This window comes from Myzus persicae, unplaced genomic scaffold (genome assembly GCF_001856785.1).
Source record: "Myzus persicae strain clone G006 unplaced genomic scaffold, MPER_G0061.0, whole genome shotgun sequence".
Lineage (NCBI taxonomy): Eukaryota > Metazoa > Arthropoda > Insecta > Hemiptera > Aphididae > Myzus > Myzus persicae.
In genome coordinates, this window is record NW_019102362.1 from 60,796 (window position 1) to 88,768 (window position 27,973).

General features: G+C 26.8%; 1 protein-coding gene across 2 annotated transcripts; it reads right to left on the reverse strand.

The window, feature by feature from the left end:
* LOC111031934 (putative phosphatidate phosphatase) lies at window positions 1–27,577 on the reverse strand. Of its 2 annotated transcripts, none has more exons than XM_022312062.1 (6): window positions 27,181–27,577; window positions 4,938–5,095; window positions 4,591–4,805; window positions 4,287–4,407; window positions 1,327–1,500; window positions 1–932 (listed from the first exon to the last, which is right to left on the reverse strand). In XM_022312062.1, the coding sequence occupies exons 1-6, from the start codon at window positions 27,233–27,235 to the stop codon at window positions 783–785; spliced, it is 873 nt and encodes a 290-aa protein (XP_022167754.1). In that variant the 5' UTR covers window positions 27,236–27,577; the 3' UTR covers window positions 1–782. The 2 variants fall into 2 exon arrangements, with proteins under 2 accessions (XP_022167754.1, XP_022167753.1); XM_022312061.1 differs by lacking the exon at window positions 27,181–27,577 and adding an exon at window positions 13,557–13,992.
* Between the last annotated feature and the right edge of the window lie 396 nt (window positions 27,578–27,973).

A 27,973-nucleotide genomic window follows, 5' to 3' on the forward strand; every position in this document is an offset into this window, starting at 1 on the left:
TAAAAAAAAAATTTTAAAAAACATCCATGTATTATAGAATACGTATACTATACGGGATAATATACCTATTCAAATTTACCTACGTCTATAGAAATTTGTTTAACTTTGTAGGTGAAGGGATAAAAATTATTCACCAACTTCTATATATAATAGTTAGGTACAAATTATTTTATATAAAAATTAACATTATGTAAATAAATATGTCGAGTAAATATTGAACGATAGTAAACGACAGATATTAAAAGTGCGCCTAATTATTATACAAATAGGTTATATCTTATTAAACACTTTTAAAATTTAAATAAATATATTATACAAATTACCTAATATATTATAATATGTATTATGAATGTATTATGCATATTACGCATACTACGCTTTGTGGTTCAATGAAAAAAAAATTAATAATTAAAAACTACATTATTATAATAGTGATATGTACACGACAACGAACATTAAAAAATAGTTAAAAATGTAAAACAACTATATAGGTACTTATTGGTAAATAATAAATATTGTGTTATAATGGGACAAGACGCGCAAACTACGCATCTACTCAAAGTCCCAATTTGTCACTCATTTCTAAATCTAATGTAGGTAATTTACATAGTAATATAGGTATGTATATTAATATATTATATATATATATATTTACAGTTATATAGCGAGAATACTGATGTTTAAAAATTAACAAATAATTTTTCGTTTCAATAACAATTATGCTGTACAGTGTAAAAATATAAAGTGAGTATTTTATGTGAATAATAGCATTTCGGCGAAAATTACAAATTCAGAGATGGATTTTTACCATCGGCGACGACGTTTAAGAGTCTTCCAGCAGTAAAGTACCCGTTGTCTGTCGTCTCGTTGGACCAGGTTTCAGTTGTCGAATGCGATTTGTTATCGTTTTTTTGTCTGTCAAACAATCCGTTCTGGTGAACACAAAAAAAAAATCAATAAAATATAGAACGAACATTTTCCACATAGAATGTAGATCATATTATAATATTATATACAGATATAAAAAGTGTATATTAATTATCTATTTTTTCAAGGGAAGCATTTAAACTTTTAAAGGTTAACTACTTTTATTTGCAGGTAATGTCAATAGGTTCTTACACATAGATGTGCATGGTAAAAACTAAAATGTCATTGATGCAAACATAAATATTTTGGTAACCTTATATCGCTTTGGTATTATAAGCTGATACATAAGCTTTCTAATACATACGCTTCGGAAATAAATTGACCATACAATTAAAATTTTAAGTTAAATAATAATAATTTATGTACCTATATTCTAATTTAAATATTTTTCACACTCACAATGTAAGTGGAGATCACAATTCCAATTATTGAACCAGCCAACACGTCCCACCAATGATGTCTGTGATCTGTGATTCTAGTTAGAGAACAGAACATGGCCCAGAGCAGACACATCGCTTGTAAGACTGGCATTAACAGCAACGAACGCGATTTGCATTTGTTATGTAGATACCACTGCAAAAGCGACAACATAATAATATAATATATTATTGTACAGAGATCGTTAGAAACTTAGAACAATAAAACAATTAAAATATTATTTAACGAATACGAATAAACTGAGGACAAGGCGTAGGCTCAAGGTAAACATTTACATTCATAGATCATGTTATCTCCGTCTTACACAAGTTCAACATAGAAAATTTACGTTCAGAAATTCAGTAGAACCAATTTTGTGTTGTTACTTATTAGGCGTTAGCATTAATAATAAATGATTTGAGTATTTCAAGTATTTACTTTTTGACATAATATTATCATTTATCAAACCTAAAAGCAAGAACATTGTCTGCATTTTTATACCTATGTAGATTCTTACGATTCTTGAGTGAGCTATGAGTATAACAAATTTTAATATTTTAATTACTCATAACTTGCTGCTCAAAAATTTAAATACTTAAAAAACCGAGGTACATAGACAGATAATATTTTTACCCATAATTTTAATAATATATCAATTGGCTTTAACTAATTTATCTAATTGATCTCTAGATAATATTGAAACTAACGAGTAGGTAGTGACACTACGGTTCTTTTGAATTATGCTGAACTCAAATTTGCTGTGTTGTACGTTTGTAAGACGGAGACAACACATATTATTTTATTTGTACAAATATTATGCAATAATGAATGACATGTTTATTCAAATATACTATAAGTTATACAGAACCTAAATATGACATATCTATAACTACTAAACAAACAAAATGAGTAAACCAGCTAAAAAATGTGAATCATAACTAAATGTTAAAAAAGGTAGAAAGTATAGGCAACTGATCTGCTGTACAGTTGTGTAGGTGTCAACGCATGTCAAGTGTACTTCGTCATTGAGTAAGCCACTGTAATAGTGTAATGTCAGTGTTAATTTTGAATACAAATATACAATATTATAAATCATTAGATACGAAAAAATCATCTCAGCGAAGACAGGCTGTCAGCCTATATTATTAAGTAGAGGTTAACATAATATAATATTTATATTGCTATAGTTCTAGTAATTAATTTTACTATTAGTAATAGCAGGTACGGCAGATTAAATTAACTTTTGCCAAAGCATTACATATTTTGTTATTCTATCATACAAGTATATATTTTTAACTTTTGAATAATACCAATTTACCAGTTATAGCATTTACCGTTGAACGGTGTGAATAGGCTAGTGGTATCAATAGGCAATAACATAAAATTAGGTAAAGTAAATGTTTTTAAAATGTCACTGCATGTAATAAAAATAATTGCATACCTATAAATAATAATATGTAAAAGTGTCAAGTCATCACGAATAACATTTTTGCATTACGACAAAATAATTGAACCCGTAATTCTTCGTCTGAATATCTAATTTCGTCAAAATGTAAACTTTAAAGTTTAAATGTCTATAAAAAAAAAATCATGCATGCATATATAGAGTGATTCACCAAGCATGCTCACACCCTTTTTTGTCCTACTTAAGGAGTATCCTGTGGTGGTGATACAAGCTTCTGTCTTACAAATGAGAAACCTCTCTTTTACTGTTAATTAATTGGTGGATATTTTTTTTGAACATTTTGATGTACTACATTCAAAATTCGAATGAGTAGTTTCTTAGTTATTAAAATGTTTGTATAAAAGATAATAGTCCTTAAAACTGCTTTTGCACAAATGTAAAATAAACCTAAAATTGGATTTAGTATTTATTATACTTGGGCCATTTTTACAAATTATTTATATCGATTAATTAATATTAATGACTAGAAAAAAGGGGGCGAGCTTGCTTGGTGAGTCACCCTGTATATAATTCTTAGATTTTTTGGTTTAAGTATGAACTTTACCTACTTATGATGGACTTTATATTGATATACTTAAAACTTTTTGCCATTATTAACTAACGACGAACACATTACAATTTTCAAAATATTATGACAAATTTTAAGCTAAAATAATATTCAACTAACTTATACCACAAACTTATTCACACCATTCATAAGTCTATTGACTTGTAGGTTATAATAGTTGATAATAATAATAATTTAATACAACTTTTGTATTTGTCTTGAGTTTTGTGTACATTTGTGTAGGCAATGAAATAAAAATACAATAATATCTTAAGCAAAATGCAGACCGTCTCCGCTCAGATTCATTTTTCGTAGGTATCAGTGATATATCATTAAATTAAAATTTTACATCTATTACAGTAACCCACTTGACACTTGCGTCATACTGTAGAGCAGAGCAGTACCCACTGGTCACTTGTTCACCTTTTTAAATATAAATATAAATTACAATTTAAAATTATAAAATTGTGATTAGTTGACTGCTATGAGTACCATCATATATCTGGACCGTACATGGTTTGTGTATAGTGTTTGTACTTTGTACCCTAAGCTAATTATTTTAAAGTCATTCATTTTACACTCTTTGAATACCAATATTGGTACTCACCGTGTTTGACTCTCAAGCCTTGAGGGTACTCATTTTACCAAAGCAACTTACGAAATTACAAGAAATACCAAAAACCCATGGTTTACGTGGACATCCGTCAAAAAATACTATGGCGTACGTGACAAAACCAATGAGTTCTCATTCTGGTACTCATAGCGTCTGAGGACAGCTCTATTAAAATACTGTGAAGTCAACTTTTTTAACGTTTTATGAGTAGCGAAAAAATTAAGAACTATAGTCAATTATAATAATAATGGGGAGCCAAGACCTGCAAAGTAAGTCGTATAGTTTTAAGACAGAAACATGTTAAATTTTATACTTACAGCTAATGATATTGATCCGTAAACTGAAATGGAAGCATGGCCCGATGGAAATGACTTGCTGGCATCTCGTATGATATATGTGCTTTGATTTTCGTTCGTACACGTATAACGATCGATATACCTAAATATAGATATTATGTAAATGTTATTTTAAATACAATTAATCGAAATAAAATTATGTATAAGTATAATATTGATTATGTATATTTTAGCCGATAAAATGTTTGATATATGTTATATTAATTCAGTTAATATAGCGGTAGTGACGTATAGTGTAGTATAATGATTATAGTTAGATAATTACCTATTAGTGCAGTTTTCGGCTTCTCTAGGAAGACAAGTGTCTAAAAAATGTGGCCTTGGTTCACCAATCAGAAGTTTGCCGACGTCTGTTATAAAAAATACGAATATCAGTCCTAAGATATACTGCCGATACCACCGCAACGATTCTTTAAGCCATTCATACTGTTCAGAATCAAATTTGTTTTTTTCTTTCGTGAAGTATTCGGTCATCATTGCCTGTGTGCATATTTTATCGTATTTATCAATCTTAATAGTATATTTTATTATTATTTATTACGAATATGGCTATAACATGTGTGTTTTGTGACACCGAACAATGCATATCATTGTTAAGTTATTTTGACTTACGGCCAAGTATGGTATTATGAGCGTAACCAGTATAAGCACGTGAGACTCCACAGTATCGCCTCTGTATTTGTAGCTTATTTTGGGATCCCCGCAAAAAAAGCCGATGCTTTGCAAGTGTGGAATACTTCCGAATTCTACCAAACCCATTGCGATCAATACTAAAAACAAATGAAATTCAAAATGAATGTATTACGCCTGCAATGTTTAAAGAAATATACTAAATAACGTAAACAGTGTATCATTATGAAATATTATATCTATTTATCAATATAATTGATTTTACTCAATTTTATAATCTCCGATTCGTGGTGGTACCAGAAAAGAGGTACTCATTTGTTTTTAGAACATATTTAATTTTTTTTCTTAAGTAGAAGAGAATATAATAATTTAGATAATTCTAAAATCTAAACCAACTTGTATTGGCTCATATCAAGAGAGCCTAAATTCGATGAGTTATATAATTACAAAAGATTTTTATTAGACTTTTTTAGATTTTAAGAGGAGCGATGAATGTATTGATTTTACAATGATGTGTTTTTTTTTTTAATGTTTTTTGTGTCTGGATAAATAGGCAAGATAAGTAGTCGAAACAATGCTTCAATTTTCAACTTTGAAATTTCGAGTCAAAAAACTTAAACATTTAATACAAGGCTCCTCACACATTATTACAAAATAAGTTTGTAAATAGGTATTAAGGCAAGGTTTAGTTAATTTATACACACGACTTTTTCAAATGAATTTTTTCGACAAAAATGAATTTTACCTATTGTAGTACTAATGAATAATAGTAAAATTAATTAGATTACCCTCAACACAATAATATCATAAAATATACCTATATCTACTTAGTAATATTATAGGCTATAACAGACCGTTCTATCACAATCGTTTTTCGTATATACAACGAATTTATACTATTGAATTCAAATTTACACATCCATTAGTCACTATAGTTACTCTAGACGCCTAATGTACAGCATAGAGCTACCCACTTAACCTCTTTTTTACGTGTGATGTTAGTGCTTTTGTACTACACACATTGAAAAAATTGTCACTGGAAGAAATGTAATGAAGTAATATTGTTTACTTTTACTCGCAACCTACTAATTATGTATATAATTGGCAATTGCACATTTTATTTAGGATGTTTTGTGTCACTTATAGGTCCGAGGGAAGACTTAGAAAAAAGCACTTATATGTTATGAAATTATTCATATGGGTACCGTACAAATAGCGCTCACATATAGTCACATGTCACCGGTCACATGGATTGAATTTCAGTTGGTAATTAATAATATTATGAGCAAATGTCTTATAATAAAATAAATTATTATTTTATAATAGATAGGTACGTATAAGATATACTATTATGTAATGTACTAAAACAATGTAGTAATGTCTAATGTGCATGTTAACTGTTATGTAAGACTATTATTGTTTAAAAAACGAAAAATTTGAAGATTGATTAGAGAAATAATAATATTCATAAGTAAAGTATACATATACATTATAAAATATCTTTAGAAATATAATCTGACTGTTTTTAGTCTGTTTTATGTTTACAAAGATTTATAATTCAAATACAATTTAACACGTTACAGTGACCTACTCTATGGCGATGCAAACTCGACACCTAAATGTATAGTAGATCGACTTACCTACCTAGTTTTTAATATTATTTATAGTGGGTTAACAATTTTAATGCAGGTAATAATGCTAAACAGGATTTTAAAAATTGTATTAACATTAAGAGAACAATATTCTTGAATATAATATGCGTTAACATATAAAATTAACTAAAATATTATCTATTTTTACTACAAGTGTGAAGTGTTACAACTAATTTTAACACAGCTATAAATAATCATTATTAGCTGGAAAAAAATTTTATGTAGAATTGTAGACAATTGTAGTTCAGTTAGGTACGTTATTGTCTTGTTTCTAAGAGTATATATAGTTACAATTGAAATTTAATTGTGCAAGATTTGTTAATTGTTTTGATAAAATTGTATTACACGGTGATACAATACCACGCAAAAATTACCTACTTAAAATTTCCTTGATTATGAGTTATATTTATATAAATATAGATTAATAATCGTATTATTGACTCGAGAGTAGGAATAGTTAATACCTATAATAACATGACTAGGTACCTATAAGTGAATGTTTTGTTAGTAAGTTGTAACTCTTATTTATTTATAGTACTTTGTAAATTAGGATTCAATTTGATTCAATAAATCCAATGCCATGGCCAGGATTTTTTTTTGGGGGGGGCTTCAATATATTTTAATGACAAAAAAAGAGTTTATTTTTAATTCATCGTGAAAAACGAGTAGTTATCTGCAGACTTTTATTTATTTTTTTTATTGGTGGGACTTAAGCCCATTTTGCTTCTCATCTTGAATACAGTATTGAACAAAATGCTACCTATATAGTAAATAAGTACCTTTATTTATTATTAAAACACCCTACCATAAAAATAAGTTATTTATAATTAATAAATTATTAACCTCTTCATGCATATATGGGTACTTACTTATAATAATTTAAATCAATATCATGATTTTGTATTTTATGATTAATATTTTAATAATTGCTTAACTGTTTTTAAGGTACCTATAGGTATCTAGTTAGTTAAATATTTTTTACTTTCTTAACTGAATATTCAATTTCAACAGACTTAACTTGTAAACACATGCATTGTATAAAATAATATACCTACATACAAATAGTCTGAGCACTGTTGATTAACCAATGGTTAATGTTTTTTCAAAAGTCATATTCTGTAGAATTCGAGTTATAAATTCATAACGTATATATTATATAAATAAATCTAAAATGTTGTTTATTTGTATACCAACAAAATAATGAACTTTACACGTCTTATCATTATCACCTAGTAAAATAATACAATTTTCAGTTCATATTATTATGCATAGTGCACACGAGTATAATGAATTATTATTTATTATGCAATATTTGTTTTGAATAAATAATATTGTACTAAAATTAACAATACAATGGATTCGATGATAATACAACATTAAAGCATAAATATATCTACCTTTAATATAACTACCTTATATAACTACTCCGGTATCTGATGCATATTGCATACTAGTAATAATGTTATATGTTATGCTCACAATAATATCATTCAAACGTTTATACGAGTAGTTTTATATTTCTAATGGAATTTATCGTGATTTATTTCAATCAGTTAATTTTTAATGCAGCGTAGAGCCTCCATAATGTCCTTCTATACTACTTCTATCGCCAACACTTACAAAGTTAAGTAATTTGTAGGTAAATATAATAAATTGTAAATTACCTATAGTTCATGGTACAATATTTAATTCAATTAGCATATCCAAAGGCACCAGTTGCATACGGTGACCTTTAGGACATATATAAGAAAACACCACTCGTCATCGGCGCCTAATTCGTCTTCTAATGCTGACATATGAAAATCACCAATCAAAGTTGTAAATAATCAAACCATAAGAAGGTAAAAGCAAATTAACTTAAAACTAGAACCAAAAACTAATAATAAATATCCATACATATTAGGCATTAAAAAAACTAAGTTATTTTCAACTAATCCATTTTATCATACAAATCAACTTTTAAATCTACTATAAAACAAAAACATAATAACTATAATTGCTGAGACCCATCAAACTAGTCGACAAACTTACTATCTATCCTTAATAAATTCTAGGCTACAAAACAAATTATACAAATCACCCAGACTTTTCCCACAATGGAGTGGCCATTATATTTTACACAGGTAAAAAATTGTATTCGTGTAATCAATTTAATCGAAGCTTTTTGTAATCAGCTGCCATAAAATTACCTTTAAATTTTAAACTATATACCTACACCGGCGCTCCTGCAGACATTCTATCACTTCGTTAAATTCGATTGGTTTTTTTTCACTCAATTTAATCAGATGGAGATTTAAACGCCAAAAAAACCACAATGGGGCAACTACTAAATATTCAAAGAGGTAATTACTAATTTTATATCAAATAATAAAACAATAATTTCAAATACCATTACAAATGCCGCCGTATTTCTAAAAGTAAGCGGTCGGACATTAAAGAAATCTTCATACCTAAAATTCTTAACCATATATATTGTTACGCCGAAAAATTCATAGTTAACCTTTTAAACCCACGTTCAGATCACTCTCAAGAATTATTAACACTAAATATCCAATCTAAAAACATATACATCATGTTAAAAAATATTTCCTGACAATCAATTTGGTTTCCGAGAACACTTGACTATTTATCAGATTCATCCCCTTGTTGGTCTCATATATCGCTTAGTTTGCTTAAAAAAAATATATCACACAGCAGTTTTCTTAGAAGTTTTTCAATCATTCGATAGCGTCAGGTCTGTTACTCAAACTTCTACATCCTGCTCCCTTTATCCATATTTTCTTTTTTAAATCCTATAATCGGCATTTTGCAACCAGATTAGGTAACATAGTAGCAATATTGTTCACATATGTTATATTATATAAAATACAAGCTGGTATCCCTCAAGCAGTTATTTCCTCCCGGCAACTCTTCAATATATTTACTTACTATAAGGTGGCTGATTATGCGGACGATAAAATAATCATATTCATTCACAAAGACTCTGACTTTTTCGTCAGAAAATGAAAAAACTCACGTTCATAAAATGCAATAGCATACAAAATGCTAGGTTAAAATAAATATATCCACTTTACCTTAAGCTTAGTCTTTAAGTAATATACATTCCTCTTATAGTAAGAAAAAACAAACTATGAAATTCTAATAGATACCAAAAAAAAAATACCTATAGGCTTTAAAAGGGACAAAACGACTTACATGATGGGCTCGTGTGACATGTACCTACCCATGTCTAAATGCTAAATGTCTTAATTAATTAATTAACTAATCACATGTACTGATTACCTATGTATTACATTTAAGTATAGATAGAACATTTCTTAATAATAAAATAAAATATTTATGTTTGATAAATATTTAAATGTATGTTATGATAAATATTTTTAAGTTTAAAATTCAAATTTTTAACTTTACACATAATACACATAATACCATATTCAAATAATGATATAGAGAACAGTAAGTTATTTAACAAAACATAATTTGTTTTTGATAAGTGATAAATAATACATTTGACAAAATTAATTTGATATTTGGAAAAAATAGGGATTAGCATGCTTGGCGAATCACTGTATGTATTTTATACTTAGGGTTTACAATCACGTTATTCTGTTTTTATTATTAGTCAACTTCTGTTTATGTAGAAGAAATGTACCAATTTTTAAAGTATCATATTATAGAAATTTCAAAGATTAAAGATTGGGGATAAATTATACAATACAGTTCAGTTCTTTGACCTTTTACATCAATAATAAATTATTTTACACGCTACTTACAATAGTTAGTGTTTACAAATCTAAGTCCAATACATAACAATAGGTACATAATACATTACAACTATTTTTATTTTTTAAACTCCAAGTAGGTATTAACTCGAACGTAGTTTTAACCAAAATAAATAGTTTTTAAACAATATCACATTAGTTTTATAATGCAATGATTCAGTTACGTGGTGACCCAGGCACCCAGCGCCCCAACATCACATCACACCACTGTACTGAACGGGATTGGTCATAAATCATAATCAATAACCAACGATACGTATCGCCAATGTCTCATAATTTATTATAAATAAAGTTTAATTTTTTTCGTGCCCGTATATTACCTAATAATATTATGTATTATGTACATTGTAATAAAATCCCATCAGTCTTCAAATTAGGTAAATCCTTATTATTTATTTTTATAATGATATAATTTACTTTAACAGTATATTTTATATAGTTAATAAACCTAACATAAACAATTGGGGAATATTTTAATAAATGTAAGTTACAACATAATATTTTATACATGCATTGTGCCTTGCTAGTTAGTAGTTACCAATATGTGGAAAATAAAATAATAATTTCATTTTAACATACCATTTTAAAGCCTCTAAAATGTTGCCTTCCTAAAAAAAACCTGCACCCTCGCCCTTAGTACACAACTAGGACTGAACTAATAATTTGTAAATACCCTCTAAATATATAAATATTCTATACTAAAAAGACTGATTTAACAAAAAATCATATCTTTGCACTGTTTGTTCTCTCACTTAAACTATTTTTTTTTTTAATTGACTTAAACTCAAATAATAATAAATTATTAAGCCGATGAGTCGAATCGCCAATAACATTATGGTCTGTAATTTTTGTAATAGGTGATTTTGGTGGATTTTACTCTAAGATTAGTGATTACTCAAAACCGTAAAAACGATTTTAGGTGAATGCGTTTCATATAGGTATTATTATGTTGCACGTGGGTCTAAGACAGAATACAAATATTGCTCGAACATCCTCTAATCCTAAATAATAAATCAGTATACATCAAAATTCAAAATGTCTATACCTTCTCTTCAAGTTGATAAAATTAACAGTGTATATATTTTGAAACAAAATACTAAATTTCAACTAGTAGGGCGGACATGGTGTTTAAATTTACACCGGCATTATTAGTAGGTGGCTTTATGTATTTATTTCGTATATAAATTTTTAATATTTTCATAGCCGAATAAAATGTAAACAAATTTATATGTAAATCCTAATTAATTACGGTGCATATATGTATTACCTACATAAAATATAAATGTAAATTCAATGCATATAAAAAAAAGTCCGTACAATTTTTAAATATTTAATGTTGGGTGAAAGATTAGTTATTCTTTAAACTTTTATAAAATTAATTTTCAAATGTATTGAAATATTTTAATTTGGCTACCATCCTATTAATATTATTATACAAGTACAAGCATTGACATTTTATGCATTTTCATGGGTTTGTATATTATTTAATATTTACATATGTCGTAATTTTACATTAACCTAAATGTCCATAAAATAACCAGTATGTTTTGCATTTATAGAACTATAGAAGTACATTTTATACAAATGACAAATGAGTTGATTAATACCTAAGTAATAACATTTATTATTTATATGCTAAAGATTGTAGTGGGGGTTATAATCTTTTATCATTTAAGTATACTTAAACTCCTAATTTTAATAACTAATATAAATTATTACGTTTATATTGTCACGATTTTAATTCTAGAAACTAAATAAACACTTATCCATTTATATTATAATAATATAATACTTCCTACAATATGATAATATCAATATTTTTAAGATGACTCATATAGAATAAATAAATACATATTGTAAATCACGTGTCTACATACCAAATAAATTGGTTATTTTCTGATATCATATGATAGCCAGGTAGCATGTAGGTAAATTAAATGATTGATTATTGATTGCAATATAGTATAGATTATTGCCGTGTAACATTAAACAACCACGCATAAAATAGTTATCCAGGTACCTATGCATGATAACTTATGATAACCGAGTATACTAAGTATAGTAGGTATATATAGCTATTGCCTATTTATGAAAACTCATGATGCAGAATACCTACCGATGGTATTTCTATATTTTCATTAAAAATGTATAAGGGAGGCATTTTCAGTCCCCGATATTTGTGCTAAATTTAACTTTTAAATAGGGGAAAGTCAGGAGAAATGTATTCAGTACCTACAGCCAGCATAAATAGTAGCCAATATAGGTACCAAAATTCATTAATTATAAATTTATTTAGATATTACTTGTAAAGTCGTGTATTGTTTGGGCATTTGAGGTTAAAATTTGGATGATATTAGCCTCCCTGAGCTATTTTAATATTTCGCCACTGACGACGTATAATTATATCTTATACTCTAAGTCTAAACCGTCGAAGAAATGGTGTTAATGGAATTAATTTTGACCTTTTAATTAATAGGTGGAACAATTAAGTATTAACCTAGATATTTAAAATAATTGTTACCTATCTTTGCAGGGTTCATATTAATCATATTATACTGTTGTTTTATATTTCATAATATTATAAAACATATCTTACGTGAAGTATTGACGTATAGTCTCGCTTGTATTTTATATAAATTGAAATTTGATTGAAAAATATCAGAAAATGATTCACTAAAATATATTTTTAACACCCACTGTTAACTTAAAAATGACATAACGTCTGTCGTCTATTACTAGTTGCATAAATTTCGCAGTGCCAGTCGCCAGCGCCTACCTAGATTTTATTTTAATATTGTATTGTTATTAATTTTTTATTATCGAGAGACAACAAACGCGTGTATCGTTCGCTACGACAGTACGACACTGTAGATACAAGCCGGTTAGTTGGTAGCACTACATTAAATTAGGTTCCAGCTTCTTCGATGGAAAGTAATGCGAAAGTAGATATGGAATATTATATTTTACCAAAGGTAAACGTATATACACATAAAAAGTACAGTACATGCTATTTTACCATAATATAATTAATATAATACAATATAATATGTATTATTAATACTACTATGTATACCATATCAGACTAAACAGGCAACATATTAATTATTTTTGAATACTACTAAATACTTTTATTCTAAATACGATCATCATAATTACTTATAACTTACGTGCATACGTTTTGATTTTTACGGATATCAAACGTCGAAAGAGTTCTTTGCACAGCAACACTAATTGATTACGTTCCATGTGGTAGGTATAAGGATGATAATTTATGTAAAACGAGAAAAAACAAAAGAGAAAGGAGAAGACAAAAAAAGACGACTACTAAAGATGTACGATGTCACTTCACTCACTAGTTACTATATTATAGTTTAATTTAAAATACACTCGTTACACTGTTTTTTTTTTTTTTGTTTTTTGTTTATAGCAATTAATTGAAAACAAGCGGCGGCAAATGGCAAAGGGATAGAGAAAACGAATAACTAAGAATTAATAACCTGCGGTCGTCCAGGTAAGTTTAGAGTTATTAGGTAGGTATAATAGAGGTACCTACTACCTATACACGACCATACTATTATAATGCCGGCACAGTTTTCAAACACGACACAGGTCCGAGACTAACTGTTTATACGTGTCGAATACCGCCGCAGTTGATCTCCCCCGACTAACACTGAATTACGTGACTATATATAATATTATAATTTATACTACCTAGGCAGGTATATTATGTACATTACATTACGTTGCGAACGGAAAGTCATAATATCGTTGTATTACAGGTAGGTCACACCACTCAAACATAATATATTATATCATAATATCATATTACTATTATTATTATTATTATTATTATTATTATCGTCATCTGGTCGGGAGAGTCGGCGAGAGACATAAATTAACGTATTCGTGTCTAAAATTGAAAACAATGAGATAAATATAGGTACGTCGGTACGTATATTATCTAGGTACTGAACGGCTTAACCAAGGTCATTACCCAGCTGATGAGGCGTGGATGTATATTGTATATTTATTTTGTATATTAAAAATGTATGTACCTAATACACGCTGCCGCACTTACCGCAAATCACAATGAGGTGGAGTTGTATTATTTATTAAATCTCTGTAGTAGGTACCGAAAAATAACGTTCAGCATATTTCACTAAAACGTCATTAACATGGCAATATAAAACAGCCATCATATCACTATATGTTCAATTATTTTGGTTGCACAGATTATTGAATGTAAAACCCCGCCAAACCGCCGGCCGTGGCCGAGTGCAAAATAATATTGTTATGTACGGATGATAAATTACATTTTGCGGGTGAATCGCGTATGAACATAAAATCGACTAGGTTAGTGTAAAATATTGAAATGAAATGTGTTCCCGACGCACGATATCCGACGATCTGCGATGTGGAGACTGTTTTATCCTAGAGCAGGAGGGCTAGATTTGAATGATCTAAAAATGTACTAACTAGATGTAGTTAGGCATATGTACCTGGAAAAATATTAATTTTTATTTTAAATCTTAGATCTGTATGATTTTACATTGAAATTTATAGAAAGCTTAAACATTTAAGTTTATTATTAAATTTAAAAATTTGAAACGATTCTCTAATCTTCAAATCTTCTATCAATTTACAATATAGATACGTAGTAGGTGTAGGTACCTACACTCCTCTAATTTCTAGGCAAACATATTATTGATGGTCGTGAACTGTTCATTACATGACCACAGCGGGCACAAGAATACAATTTTAAATCAATTCTTCTAATTATCTATCAAGATTTTAATCTAAGTACGTTTATAAGTTATGAATATTACAACTTTTATTTTATCAATAAATTATGCGTTGAAAAATTCCAAAATCAATCAATAAACCCTTTTAATTAACAAATCTAAAAGTATGCAAGCATATTCACTAAAAATGTGTGGTATATAATTCGTTAAGTCAAGGAATACATTTATAGCTTACTTAGTAACAAATTTAATATGTCGAAAAAAAAAAATACACTGAAAATCAACTAGGTACCTCATTTTAAGCCATACATAATTATGTATATTTACGTCAACGTCATATTAATATGACGTATACTACACACTCAAATGATCGTAAAATGTCAATACTATATAAATATTAGCTTACACAAAAATTTGTATGTTGATACTAAAACTTATGAAAAAACGCAAGCAGGTAATTGTTAAATGCAGTGCAAAAAAAAATTTATTTTTCACGTATTTTATATATACTGCGCATATTATATTTGTCTGTTTTCTATTATTCAAGGTTGTTGTCAAAATTGTTTTTCAAAGGGCTTCTTAAATTGTCTTTCTATTATAATTAAAACAAATATTATACATTCACGCATATACTATAAATATATATATATAAAATGGCGAAAGAAATCGATAATGACGTAGTGTCGACCGATATGCCTTTGCCCTTTGCTAGATATCTACCTAACTTATATATACTTATAATATATATTATTTATAATATGCATTATTCATTAGAATTACTCCTAAAACAATTTCCTTTCGTCCTGAAACCATTGATTTTCATTATATTTAAATAAATAATTGTAAAATCTTAGTAAGTATTCACTAAGGTTATAATAGTATATTAATATGACTTAAAAGTTAAAAGTGTAATACCTATTATAAAAAACATGGGGTGTATTGATATATTACTCAAATTTATTTCTATTAAAATAAAATAAGTGAATAATGTAAAAAGTTTAAAAGTGATAAATTATACATATTTACAATTCTTATTTTCTTTTATTTTCTATTCTTTGTACCTATTTGTCACTTCTTGTTTTGTTCATTTTGTATATATACTCTAAAAATAAATATAAGTTTAACATATCAATATTATAATGGATTGTACAAAGTATAATATAACCTTATAACCTTATTTTAAACAATAAAAATTGGTGTAATAAAGATTTTAGATTGGGCAGATCATAAAATAATAAGAGTAAATATTTGTTAGTGTCTTATAAAGTAATACGAAATTAGATAATCTAAAATTCTTGTTCGACATAATATTAAATTTAATTAAACGAAGAAATATAGGTATATAAGTAATGACGGCTGTTCTTCGCAATTTGCATTTAAAAATAAATACTGTCAATAAACCGTAGTATAAAATATTCATAAGATTTCATAAGATCATTTAAATAAGCCATGCATAATAAGATACAAAGTGTGAAGTGAACATAGAAAATATGATTTTAAGTGTTTGGAATCAGATGACTAAATTTCAACTTCAAATTTATTGTTCAAACTTCAAATACATATACTATAATATGATAAACCTAAATAGGTATTAATGAATACAACTTACTACAATAATTAATGCCTAATGAGATAAAGCAGATAAAGATGTGAATTGAAGTAATGGTTTAAATTTTTAGCATATTTTTAAAAAATTAACAATCATTAAAGTATGAATATGACTTAACAATTTTATGTTTATAACTTTAAACATAAAATAAATATTAGAAAACCAACGATATGAATAATAATATGAATGTATAATATCTACTACAATAACGATAAACGAATAGTTATACATAGAAAATAGGAAACTGATTTGAATTATGTTTAACCTTGGCTTCTTAATGTCTTAAAGTTTAAGTAGTACGTCTAAGTAGTAATGTATGACGCTAAATATTATTAAACTGTACTTAAATACAATGAAATCGTTATGTTATTAATTATTATAATTTACCATAAATATGAATCATTGTTACAATAATATTTGTTGTTATTTTTAAATTAAGTTAAGTAAAAAAAGAACTTATTTTGACATAAAACAAGGCAGGTGACAAAAATTCTTAATAATGATAGGTAATCAATTCATGTTGTATTGTAAGAATTCAAAAAGTGATGAATCAATAACAATTCATCTATTATTATTGACAGTTTCAATAATATTACAAATTAACCACTACATAGTAACGAAAATATGATTTTTTTTTTTTTTTTTTTTTGAACTTAAGCTTCGGCAACTGAGGCCATTAGCTGTAGTAGGATTTGTATTGTAGTTTGTATTGTATATTTTTTGGAACGGTAGGGGGGAACACGTGTGTGTTTGTTTTTGGCAGAATTTCGAATGGGGCACCCGTAGGTTTCTGCCATGCCCCGGGGGTGGGGGATGGCAGCACTTGTTCTCCGGTCACCGCGACTTGTCCGGAGAAAAATGCCGCCCGGTAGCCGAGGATCGAACCGCGACCGGCTGCGTCGCAGCGGACGCGTCAGACCACTCGGTCACCTCATCCCCCAATATGATTTTTATTGCTTCTACACTTATCTCTATATAATATTATATAACTAAAAATTAATCTATTTGGGTTTAATTGTAATTTTAATACTTTCTTAATTATTAGGTATTATTTGATCTTAATTAAATATAGGTACAACTTTTGATTTTTCAGATGTATAATTTATTTTATTTGTTACCTATTCAAATATGTGTAACTTTGAAATTAAATTTTTAGTTATAATAATATAGGTACCTAAGCAATTTTTAATTTTTAGTTAGGATAATATATACTGGATTAAACTTACGCATACTGGTACTTAATAAGAAATAAGAAATCAATTAAAATATCTAGTATAACTGTAACAAATAATAAATGTTTTAACAATATTTTTTGAAAATGTCAAACAATGGTTTTTGTTATAATTGAGTGTTGAGGTTTCGTGTGATTTGTATAGGTAGCAAATATAGTAATAATATAATAAATATGGTTTTTGAATATTATTTTAATTTTGCAATTATAGATTATAAAAACTCATTTTTATATGTTTACAAAGAATTTTCCTTTTTTTTATCCACACATGTTACCGGGTTAGATATAGTCAATTTAATTCGCTATAAATTTAATTTATTGGACTGCAAAAAAAAAAAATAAGTATATTAATAAATAATAATACTAACACAGTGTTTAAACTCGATATGCCAAATAATAATGTATGTATTGTAAATATATATATGTATGCTACCTAACATACTTCAATCAAAAATTGTGTATAGGTATCATGTACATATACATATCATTACATGCATATTTTAATGTAATATTTTAGTATTATGTAATTATAAATTTTTATCACAATTTTTTTTGTAAATCGCCGGTAAAAAAAAATATGTGATTCAAAAAGGTTATACATCAAATACGACGTACGATATTGAGGTAAGTGTTGGCGTATACATCGATTGCGATGGTTACATCATCGCATATTCACATATTATTATACGTTTAGTATCTACAGTAGATTAAATAGAAATTTATTAAAACATTTAAAACGGAATACCCACTAACAAAAATCAGATAAGAATATAAGATCTAGGAATTACTTAAATTTTTTTATATTTTTCCTAATGATCAATACTTGTGTAGCACAGATATATTAAAGAAAATATTTTAAATAATATGTGGTATATATATTATATATATATATAAAGTATTGTTACGTTGGCATAACTATAATAATCGTCTACTAAAATAAAACATCGAAAATAATTGGTACCTATTTATAATATCTTGTGATATACTATGTGAATCGTGAATATTTTCGACTTATTTTGTATTGAACAAATTTTAAAATATACCTTTTTTGTTTGTACTTATTGTGTAAAATAAATAGTACCTTCCTATATATTATTATTATCATCTAATATCATATAATATAATATGCGAATCGTTAATACTTGTTATTTGTTCCGGGATTGCATTTATAACATGTTTGTTTTATCTTTATGATAAAGCAATATCATTGGTATAGGTGTACTCATTTAATTTGTGATAAATGTATTGGCTCAAAAATATGTGTACAATTTAGGTAGTCTAAAAATCGGTGTAATTGACGAACAATTAAAATCCCGATTATGATAAATGATAATACTATGATATTATACTTGTATGCTATTTGATATTGATAATAAAATATTTTATTCGTTCAGTGAAATAGGTATCGAATATCAAATACCTAGTAGTATCACTTAGTATACCAAATTAAAAATGGTAATGCACTTATTTACCTATGGGTAAAGTTCATATACCTATAAGGTATAGATTGTAGAGTATTTACAATGTAAAAAAATTATACTTAACTGGCATTTAATATACATATGGAAATTATTTTAGAACAGCTGAAAAAAAAAAATACTAAAAAAAACAACACTCGTCATTCTAATCAATTTTGGTGTTTTAGAAAAAAATTGTATTGCATAGTTTAAAGTTAGACATTGAAACAACATTTGTGTTCATTACCTAACTTACAAATAAAATTTTAAAATAATATTTTTTCTTGTTTCAAAACATTTGAACATTTATAAGTTATAGCTATAAGGCTATAAAAAAACTATTAACTAAATATACAATATATTACAAACATATTCATACAATTATTTTGTTCATTCAATTATTTTAAAATAATAAAGTATTATTAATTATAATAATATTAAAGATTATGTAAGAACCATTTTTTTATATTAAAACAAAAAAATTGACTAAAATAAATGACCGAAATGTATTTAAAAAAAAATCCACTCTGTGTATAAAATATTACGTAGATATCATCATTGTATGTCTACAATTTTTTTTTTATTATTAATGTGCAACGAGCGACCTACACGCAGGGATTTATGAACTCATGTTCATGGACCAACATTGACTTTTGCTATAGAGTCAATGTCAATGCCATGACGCCTCGTGCCCTCCAAGTTCATCACCCGCGAGTAATGTCACATGTTATATATACGACGTATGCGCATTATTTTAACTCGACTATATGTACAGTGGTAAACTGCTTCCATAGCCGCTATGTATTAGAGTAATAAATTCCGTCAATGACAAGAGGGTATATTAATTTTATTATGATTTCATTATTTCCAAATCAAATAACGACAGACGAGCAACGCCCACCACCACTAAAGTAAATGCTGTAAAAATGATAAAAGTATGATAGGTAATAAAACGACGATTCATGATTCTAGACACCTGTACGATAAACATTGTATACAGACACACTCACTATTTTGAATGGAAAATTTAATTTATAGTTGATAATAAATAATATTATAATAATTCCAAAAACAAATGTTCAAACCTATTGGTATTATTGTATAATAAATTAAATTGTAATTTAAAATTATATTTAATTACTTTAAACGATAAGCAATAACTAATAAGGATCTTATATTATATTAAATAATGTATAGCTATACAAAGTATAAAAGTAATATTATTAAAAAATAATTACTTTAAATCAAGTTTATAAATATCTACCGACTATATAATTCAGTAATTATACTAAGAAAAAGATAAAATAAGTAGATAGATAAACAAAATATATTTTTTAAGTATTTTAAATAAAATAGGACGAGTAATAATTATTGAAAAAGAAATTGCGTATTATAATAATTAATAATATAATCTTATTTTTAAAAACTATTAGGATGCAAATATTATGTACTACACAATAAACGCATTAATAATATATATTTTTAGATTTTTATGATCGTATATTATCATTATTACTAATCAATATAAACTATAGTAACTAATGATCATATTTTACGCATTGGCTACTACTTCTCGGACATAGTACACAATGCAAATCATATGTACAGATTTATCTGTTTTAATACTGACCAGTCTATTTTCTATACAACTTTGCCCTTTATACTATTAATATTAATGCTAAGAAACATCGTCAGAAATTCTTCGCAAATTCCATATCAAGATTCGAAAAATGGCATTAAATTCCCAGATCTTTTAGTAACTGATTCATAAATACTCGTAATATTACTTAGTAGTTACCAAGAATCTTTAATCCTCACCCAAATTAAGTTTAATGAATTTGTTTTATTTTGTAATGAATAATGACTTAAAAATAACGATATAATTGTAAATTGTAAATTATAATTCATACCTACAAATAAGGACTAGGCATGCCTTATTATTCCACTGATATAATTATTATGAACAATTCAGTTAATTTTCAACAAACTGTATTTTAATAGCATAATATGATTATGTTTACTAATTTATGTAAAAGCGAATACATTTTTTTTTATAACAGATCAATCATGAAGTAAAGAACTGCAGGTGTCAATATTTCTTAAGCTGTTGCGGTAGTTGCGATGGTACACTGATACCTACCTGGTTTTATAAATATGAAATAAACAATAGTAAGTTTACAATTGTTTTAATATTTTATAGGGTCAACAATATTCAGAGTAACACTTAAATGAGAACGATGTTTGGTTGTTTTGAACATATGAACTGTTTCTAATTAATTGCTTCGGATAAACTGTTAATATTGTTACTTACTAGTTATGCCATACAAAACAAATAGTTCACTCTTGGGATTTATTTTTATTTCGATAGTTTCCCATCTTCAAAATAAATTTGAGAACAATCTAAAAACAGAAAGCTTTAAAACTTTGGGCTAAATGCCAATGTAAATAAAAGATTACCATAGTAGTATCGAATGCCTACATATATTTCATGATCTGTCAAATTAACGGTAATATTTATAAGTCTATTCTTAAAATACTTGACTCATTAATCCTTTTGTTTATTTATACTAAAATTCCATTAAAATGTATTGAATCATTAACAGTATTGTTTAAAAATAATTTTAAACGTGATCAGCTTTATACAAAGCAGTAATATAAAATTAGAAATAAAATAAACAATATGAATACAATGATTTATGATCGAATACAAAAAATAACTCAGCGTTTTCGGTTGAATACACGTTTGCTGCTATCTGAAAAACCTATTTTTACAGGTTATCGTCAGTTTTTTTTATAACTTTAAGAAACTTTGGGAATTTGAAAAATTACTTCTTAAAAGAACTTGGCTATCATCAGTACCAATCTTAATTTTTAGATACAATTCTTGTGCTATAATTAGTGTTTTACACGAAATGTTTATAATAAATAAATCAAATCGTTGTAATTCAAACCAAAAATGCTATAAAAAAACTTTGATTTACGATTGTAGCAAATTTCCAATACTTGAGAATATTCAAAAGACAGATCTCAAATGTTCAAAATAAACAAAGAATTAAAAAAAAAATAATTATTTATCACTTTGCTAACACGGCTGGGAGACATAATGTATATGAATATATACATATATTATATAGTTATGTACCATGCGGGTATAACTTTTAACTATTATTAAATTAATTGCCATGACGATGTCATATAAAACTGAACCAAAAAAAAAAAAAATGGATTTAAAATGTTCAACTGTATCATTTGATTTTGATTTTTCATTATATTATCTAATATGTTTGCCAATAAACTTCATTGTCTTGTGCCAATATATTTTGGTAATAATTAATATTTGTTTAAATCAAAATTTTTTTTTTAAATGCCTATTATTACTGTATAATGATGGCTCTTTGTACTAATTTGTCAAAGAAAATAACATCTCATGATAGTTTATTACTATCCATTATCGTAAAATATATATTTACCAGTTAAAAGTTTTTTGTATTCCGCTAATTGGATTAATATTTTTGTATGAATTGTTTTGATTTCTGTTTATTGTTTTTCGATTCTGTAAATTCCACAGTAGAACAGAAAATAATACCAGCTTTAGTATGTTTATCGACTCTAAATATTTTTGTTAAATTTGAATACGAAAAATAAAAAAATAAAACCTTTGCTTTACAGTCGAATATTTAGTCTAATAACGATGTATTTATTATTTTACACATCTATTTATACGTAATTATTCTCTTCTTGACTCGAACAATCTAAGGGCAGGTAGGGTGGATAATTCAAATTTACATAATATTATGGACAATATTACTTCTATTGTGGCAATGTGGCTGGATTTTGATATTTATGGTCATGACCATACTCCAGTTATTTTTAGTCACCATTGTTGTCATTATATATTGTATTGTAATCGTATTGTCAAACGATGTCTACGTACATCTATATTATATATGTGTATAACTTGTGTGCGACAAAACGAGAAAAATGAAGCTGAACTAGACGAAAATCTCATTTCTATTGTTATGATTATTTTGAGTGCTGTTCATACGTATAAAAAAATATTACAATAGAATACAAAATAAATATTGTATAATCGTATATAATATTTGTGTGTGAATCAAAATGAAATAATTTTCATTTGCTATTATTGTAAAGGACTTAAAAATCACTTTATTATCGCATTAGATCTTCGGTTTAACAATACACGCCCAGACACTATTATAATATTATAATACATATCGAAATGTTCATTCTATAGTCCATAAATATTTGTTCACCCCTTGCCGCGATGCGTATACATTTTTCGATGCTCATAAATTAAGCAACAATATAGATACTAACTTATAAATAAAAACAAACACACGTCAAGTTGTTTTCCATGATAATTACCTATATATAGGTACTACCTAATGAATATTGTTAAAAACCAGTTAATTAAGTCTTAATTGCACGCAGCCGTGTTAAACATGTGATTTCAAATCTAGCATGGTCTATGTTGTCGTTTTTAGATAGGTATTTATCATACATGTCATAACACCTTTATGATAGAGGATATATACTATACCTACATACAGACACACCGGATAAATAACTCGATGATCGAGTAGTCGATTGGCTACAGGTTATAGGCTAAGATACGTAGAACAGTTACGAAAATTATCTATACTTTGATCTTGAATAGTTTTACATTGATGTACGGCTGCACCTTTTAACTATATTTGGAAAATTGAAATATCATAAATCATAATGAAAGCAATAATCCCAACAAATAATTAGTGATTTTTATATATTAATAATCATAAATACATTGATCTTTAATCTTTGATTACTACAATGTACGAATTAAAATTGACAGACGGTAGTTACCTATACCTATACCTGCTAATAATAGCTGTAATACGTACTCAAAATAAACTTTATTACAGTAATAATATCACATTTGTTTCGCAATCGTTTTTATCATTAGTTTGTCTACATAAATTTAATCCGCAGTTATTATGTCCATAAAACTAGGTATTGTATATACTAGCCAATTTGATTAAATAACAATCTTACCCATTTATATTTTATAGTAATATATAAAATTAATCATTATATTATTACTCATTGGACATTGAAATTGATGATTAGTGATGTATTAAATTATAATGTAATAATGTTTATGAGTCTCACCCCCTCAGGATCGTCTCAATGTGCATAGATCTATTGTTTTTCCTGTACAATAGGCCATGTCCATAACATATCCGGCCAATATGTACACATCATATATTAATATAATATTTTATAGCACTTTAACAGTAATTATTATTTCAATTCGACACTACCAATTACATGTCATAATATGTTGTTTTACACTATCATGACCCTTTGCTTTTCCGGGATAAGTTTTACCTTACTTCCTTTTCATACACATAAGCGACGTCACATGTACTACGTCATGAATATCCCTACCTATTAAAATCATTTAAAATGCAGGAAGTTCATTGTTGACGTAGTGCATTATCAACGTCACTATTAAAATGTTGCACTATTTAAATCAACGTCAAAAATCGTACACAGAGATCATTTCTTAATTAATCTTTATTGCACTTTGTAAAAAAAAAAAATAAAAAAAAAAAATAATAATAAAACAGTGTTGCAATATATTATTATAATCAAAAAACAATTTTTAAAATTCTTTCCTTACAAAAAACAATTAATACCTACGTATGTACAATTAATTTTAGGCGCCACACCAAATTTACAATGTTCTAACGTAAATAAATATTTATTTTTGTAATCTAAAAACCATAGCAGTTTAAACTGTTACATGAATGAAAAAATAAATAAAAAATATTACAAGTTAACTGAATATTTTATCTGAACCTGAATAATATTACCAAAACTAATTTTATTGTTGGGACATTGCCAATAGAAATAAATAAATAAATTACATCTTTTCTTTTTCTTTTTCTTCTTGTTTTTTTATTTTGCAAACGAAATCAATACAATCGCACATCGTCTTCCAACACTTCAAGGGTTGTTGCCCTTTCGTCTTTGGCCTATAAACTTATGAACGAATTCGAAACAAAAAGTTTATAGGTAGGTACAATAATATTGAAATCATTTTATTATTTAATAAATATATATACTACAATATGGTTGAAACACCGAATAATGTAGACATAAGTTAAATGAAATCATAGTGAGAATTTATTAAACCAATACCGTTTGAACAGCTCCCAAATTTTGTATACATTTGAATTTAATTTTTTTAATTAAAGCTTATAATATTGTGTATTAGAAATGAAATTTTTTGATATCGAAATTTAGTTTTTAAGTCATTTAAATTTAGTTTATATGAATTATGATTGTATACATTGATATTTTATATTTTAAATATTATTAATATTTTGATTTTTTAATTGTGTAACTTGTTTCTACCTATCAGAGCTCTAAACTTTAGATTTTAGAGACTAGAGTAATAATTTAAGAAATTGAGCATTATCCATTATTATAGAAATAAGTACGTATATATTTTAATATGTAGGTATACTCTTTTAGGTGTTAATATATAGTTTATTACGACAATGGTATACTGAAGTTGATAAATTGAAGGATAAACTGTAAACATTTTTATAATTTTTTATAATAGTATTTTTCTAAATAAAATTGATTATTTCAAAACAATTAATCCTAAATATGTAACACTGAACTACTAAAGTCACGCCCGTTTTAGCCTTTTAAAAACACTATTAATTATAATACACAGGTATACCTATTGCCATAATTTGTGAGGGGGGGGGGAATGAATTGTTAATAGTCACGCTCTACTCAGGTAAAATTATATAGACACGCGTGTTCAACAAAAAATTGTTGTGAGTTTTTACTTTTAAAACTTATCAACTTAGATTTAGGTACGTCAAAAAATAAAACCGATCAACTCAACAATACTCGTGCATCGTTCTCCTTTAGTTGGAAATAACTTATAAGTAATAAATATTATAGGTATACCTATTTAACTAATACCATGGTAAAATAAAAAGCACAAAACTTCCACCAAAGTGTTATATCAAACTAAATATAATATATTTTTAAAGTTTAGTAAACACAAAATAATTACTGTATATTGAACATTTATGTTAATATTAGTATACGATGTAAAAGTTTTAATTTGTGAGGTCGTAAAGCTTAGCATGTTTTCACGGCCATATCAACCTTGACAAAGAAAAATTAATCAATCGTTTATACTTTTAACACAAATCACAACAATTCAAATTTAAAAAGTGTTTTTAAATAATATAGAAACCATCAATAAGATTTCAAATTTATTAATTGGTAGTAAGTACATATGATGTGATTACATCCTAAGTTTTGAATTATATGCATGGACAACAATTGTAGACAATCCTAAAATTATTTGAATTTGAGAGTTTTTGGGGTTTTTAAAATGAAAATTTATGCGTAGCATATTCCATAAAGCATATTTTAAAACGTATTATTTTTGTCAAGCCTTATAATGTTAATTTATGTAATTTTTATAGTAAATTATGTTTCTGTTAACTTGTAAACTTAGTAGACTTTATTCGAGACAAATGCGCTTTTAAAATGTATATAGAAATAAGAACATCATATGTATAAAAAGACTGCCTACGCTATTTAGTAAGATATGTTATACTGAAAAAAATGCATAATTTTTATGTTTAAAGCCGAAGAATACGATAAATTTCTCTAGTTATAAAATATGATAATACACAACAAATAAGTTTTACTTACCTAGAATTAGTAGTGCGAAATCGAGAAACAATATCCAACGTTTTTGGTTGAACATTTTGATGGTTTAAGCTTTCAAAAATTTTAAATTTAGTGAAAACGTACTAAAAGAACACCTAAGAAGTATTTTAAATATAAAATAATTCACCGTCTAATTATTATTGTAGGTATTTTACAAGTTAAATGTTAACACCACGTGATAGCGTGAATCCAAAAGACACGAACCCGCTGGTCTGACGACGACGACAGTCCGATTCAATGGTTCCCCAGAGAATGGCACACGCTTGATGTTACGTAGTATACTACTTACTAGTTACTATACGTCTATACGACTATACTGGAGTAATACCATATACCGACAACCAACCGCGGCGCGAGTTCACATCACTATAATATCATACAATATCATTTTACTAAACGCAAATGTTCGTTTCGTTATCATGGTTTATTTTTATTGCAGCATTTTTTTTTTTCAACAAACATGTGTTTCTATCAAGTATGACAGCTATTATTATCTATACGTATATGACATATTGTTAATTATGAATAACAGCTAGCAATAAAAAATAATAACAATTAATTAATAATATTGTTGTTATTAAGATTTAATAGGTACTCTAATAATAATAATAACTGTTTATTTTTACAGCAAACATTTACACTGTTCAATTACACATTATGTTGTTGTACAACTATTGTTAAAATAAAATAATTTTATCTACAACAAAAATTTTCTAGAGGTACCTAATGAGTTGTAAATTTCAAGATGCAAAGGAGGCGAAACCCCTAGTGTGGC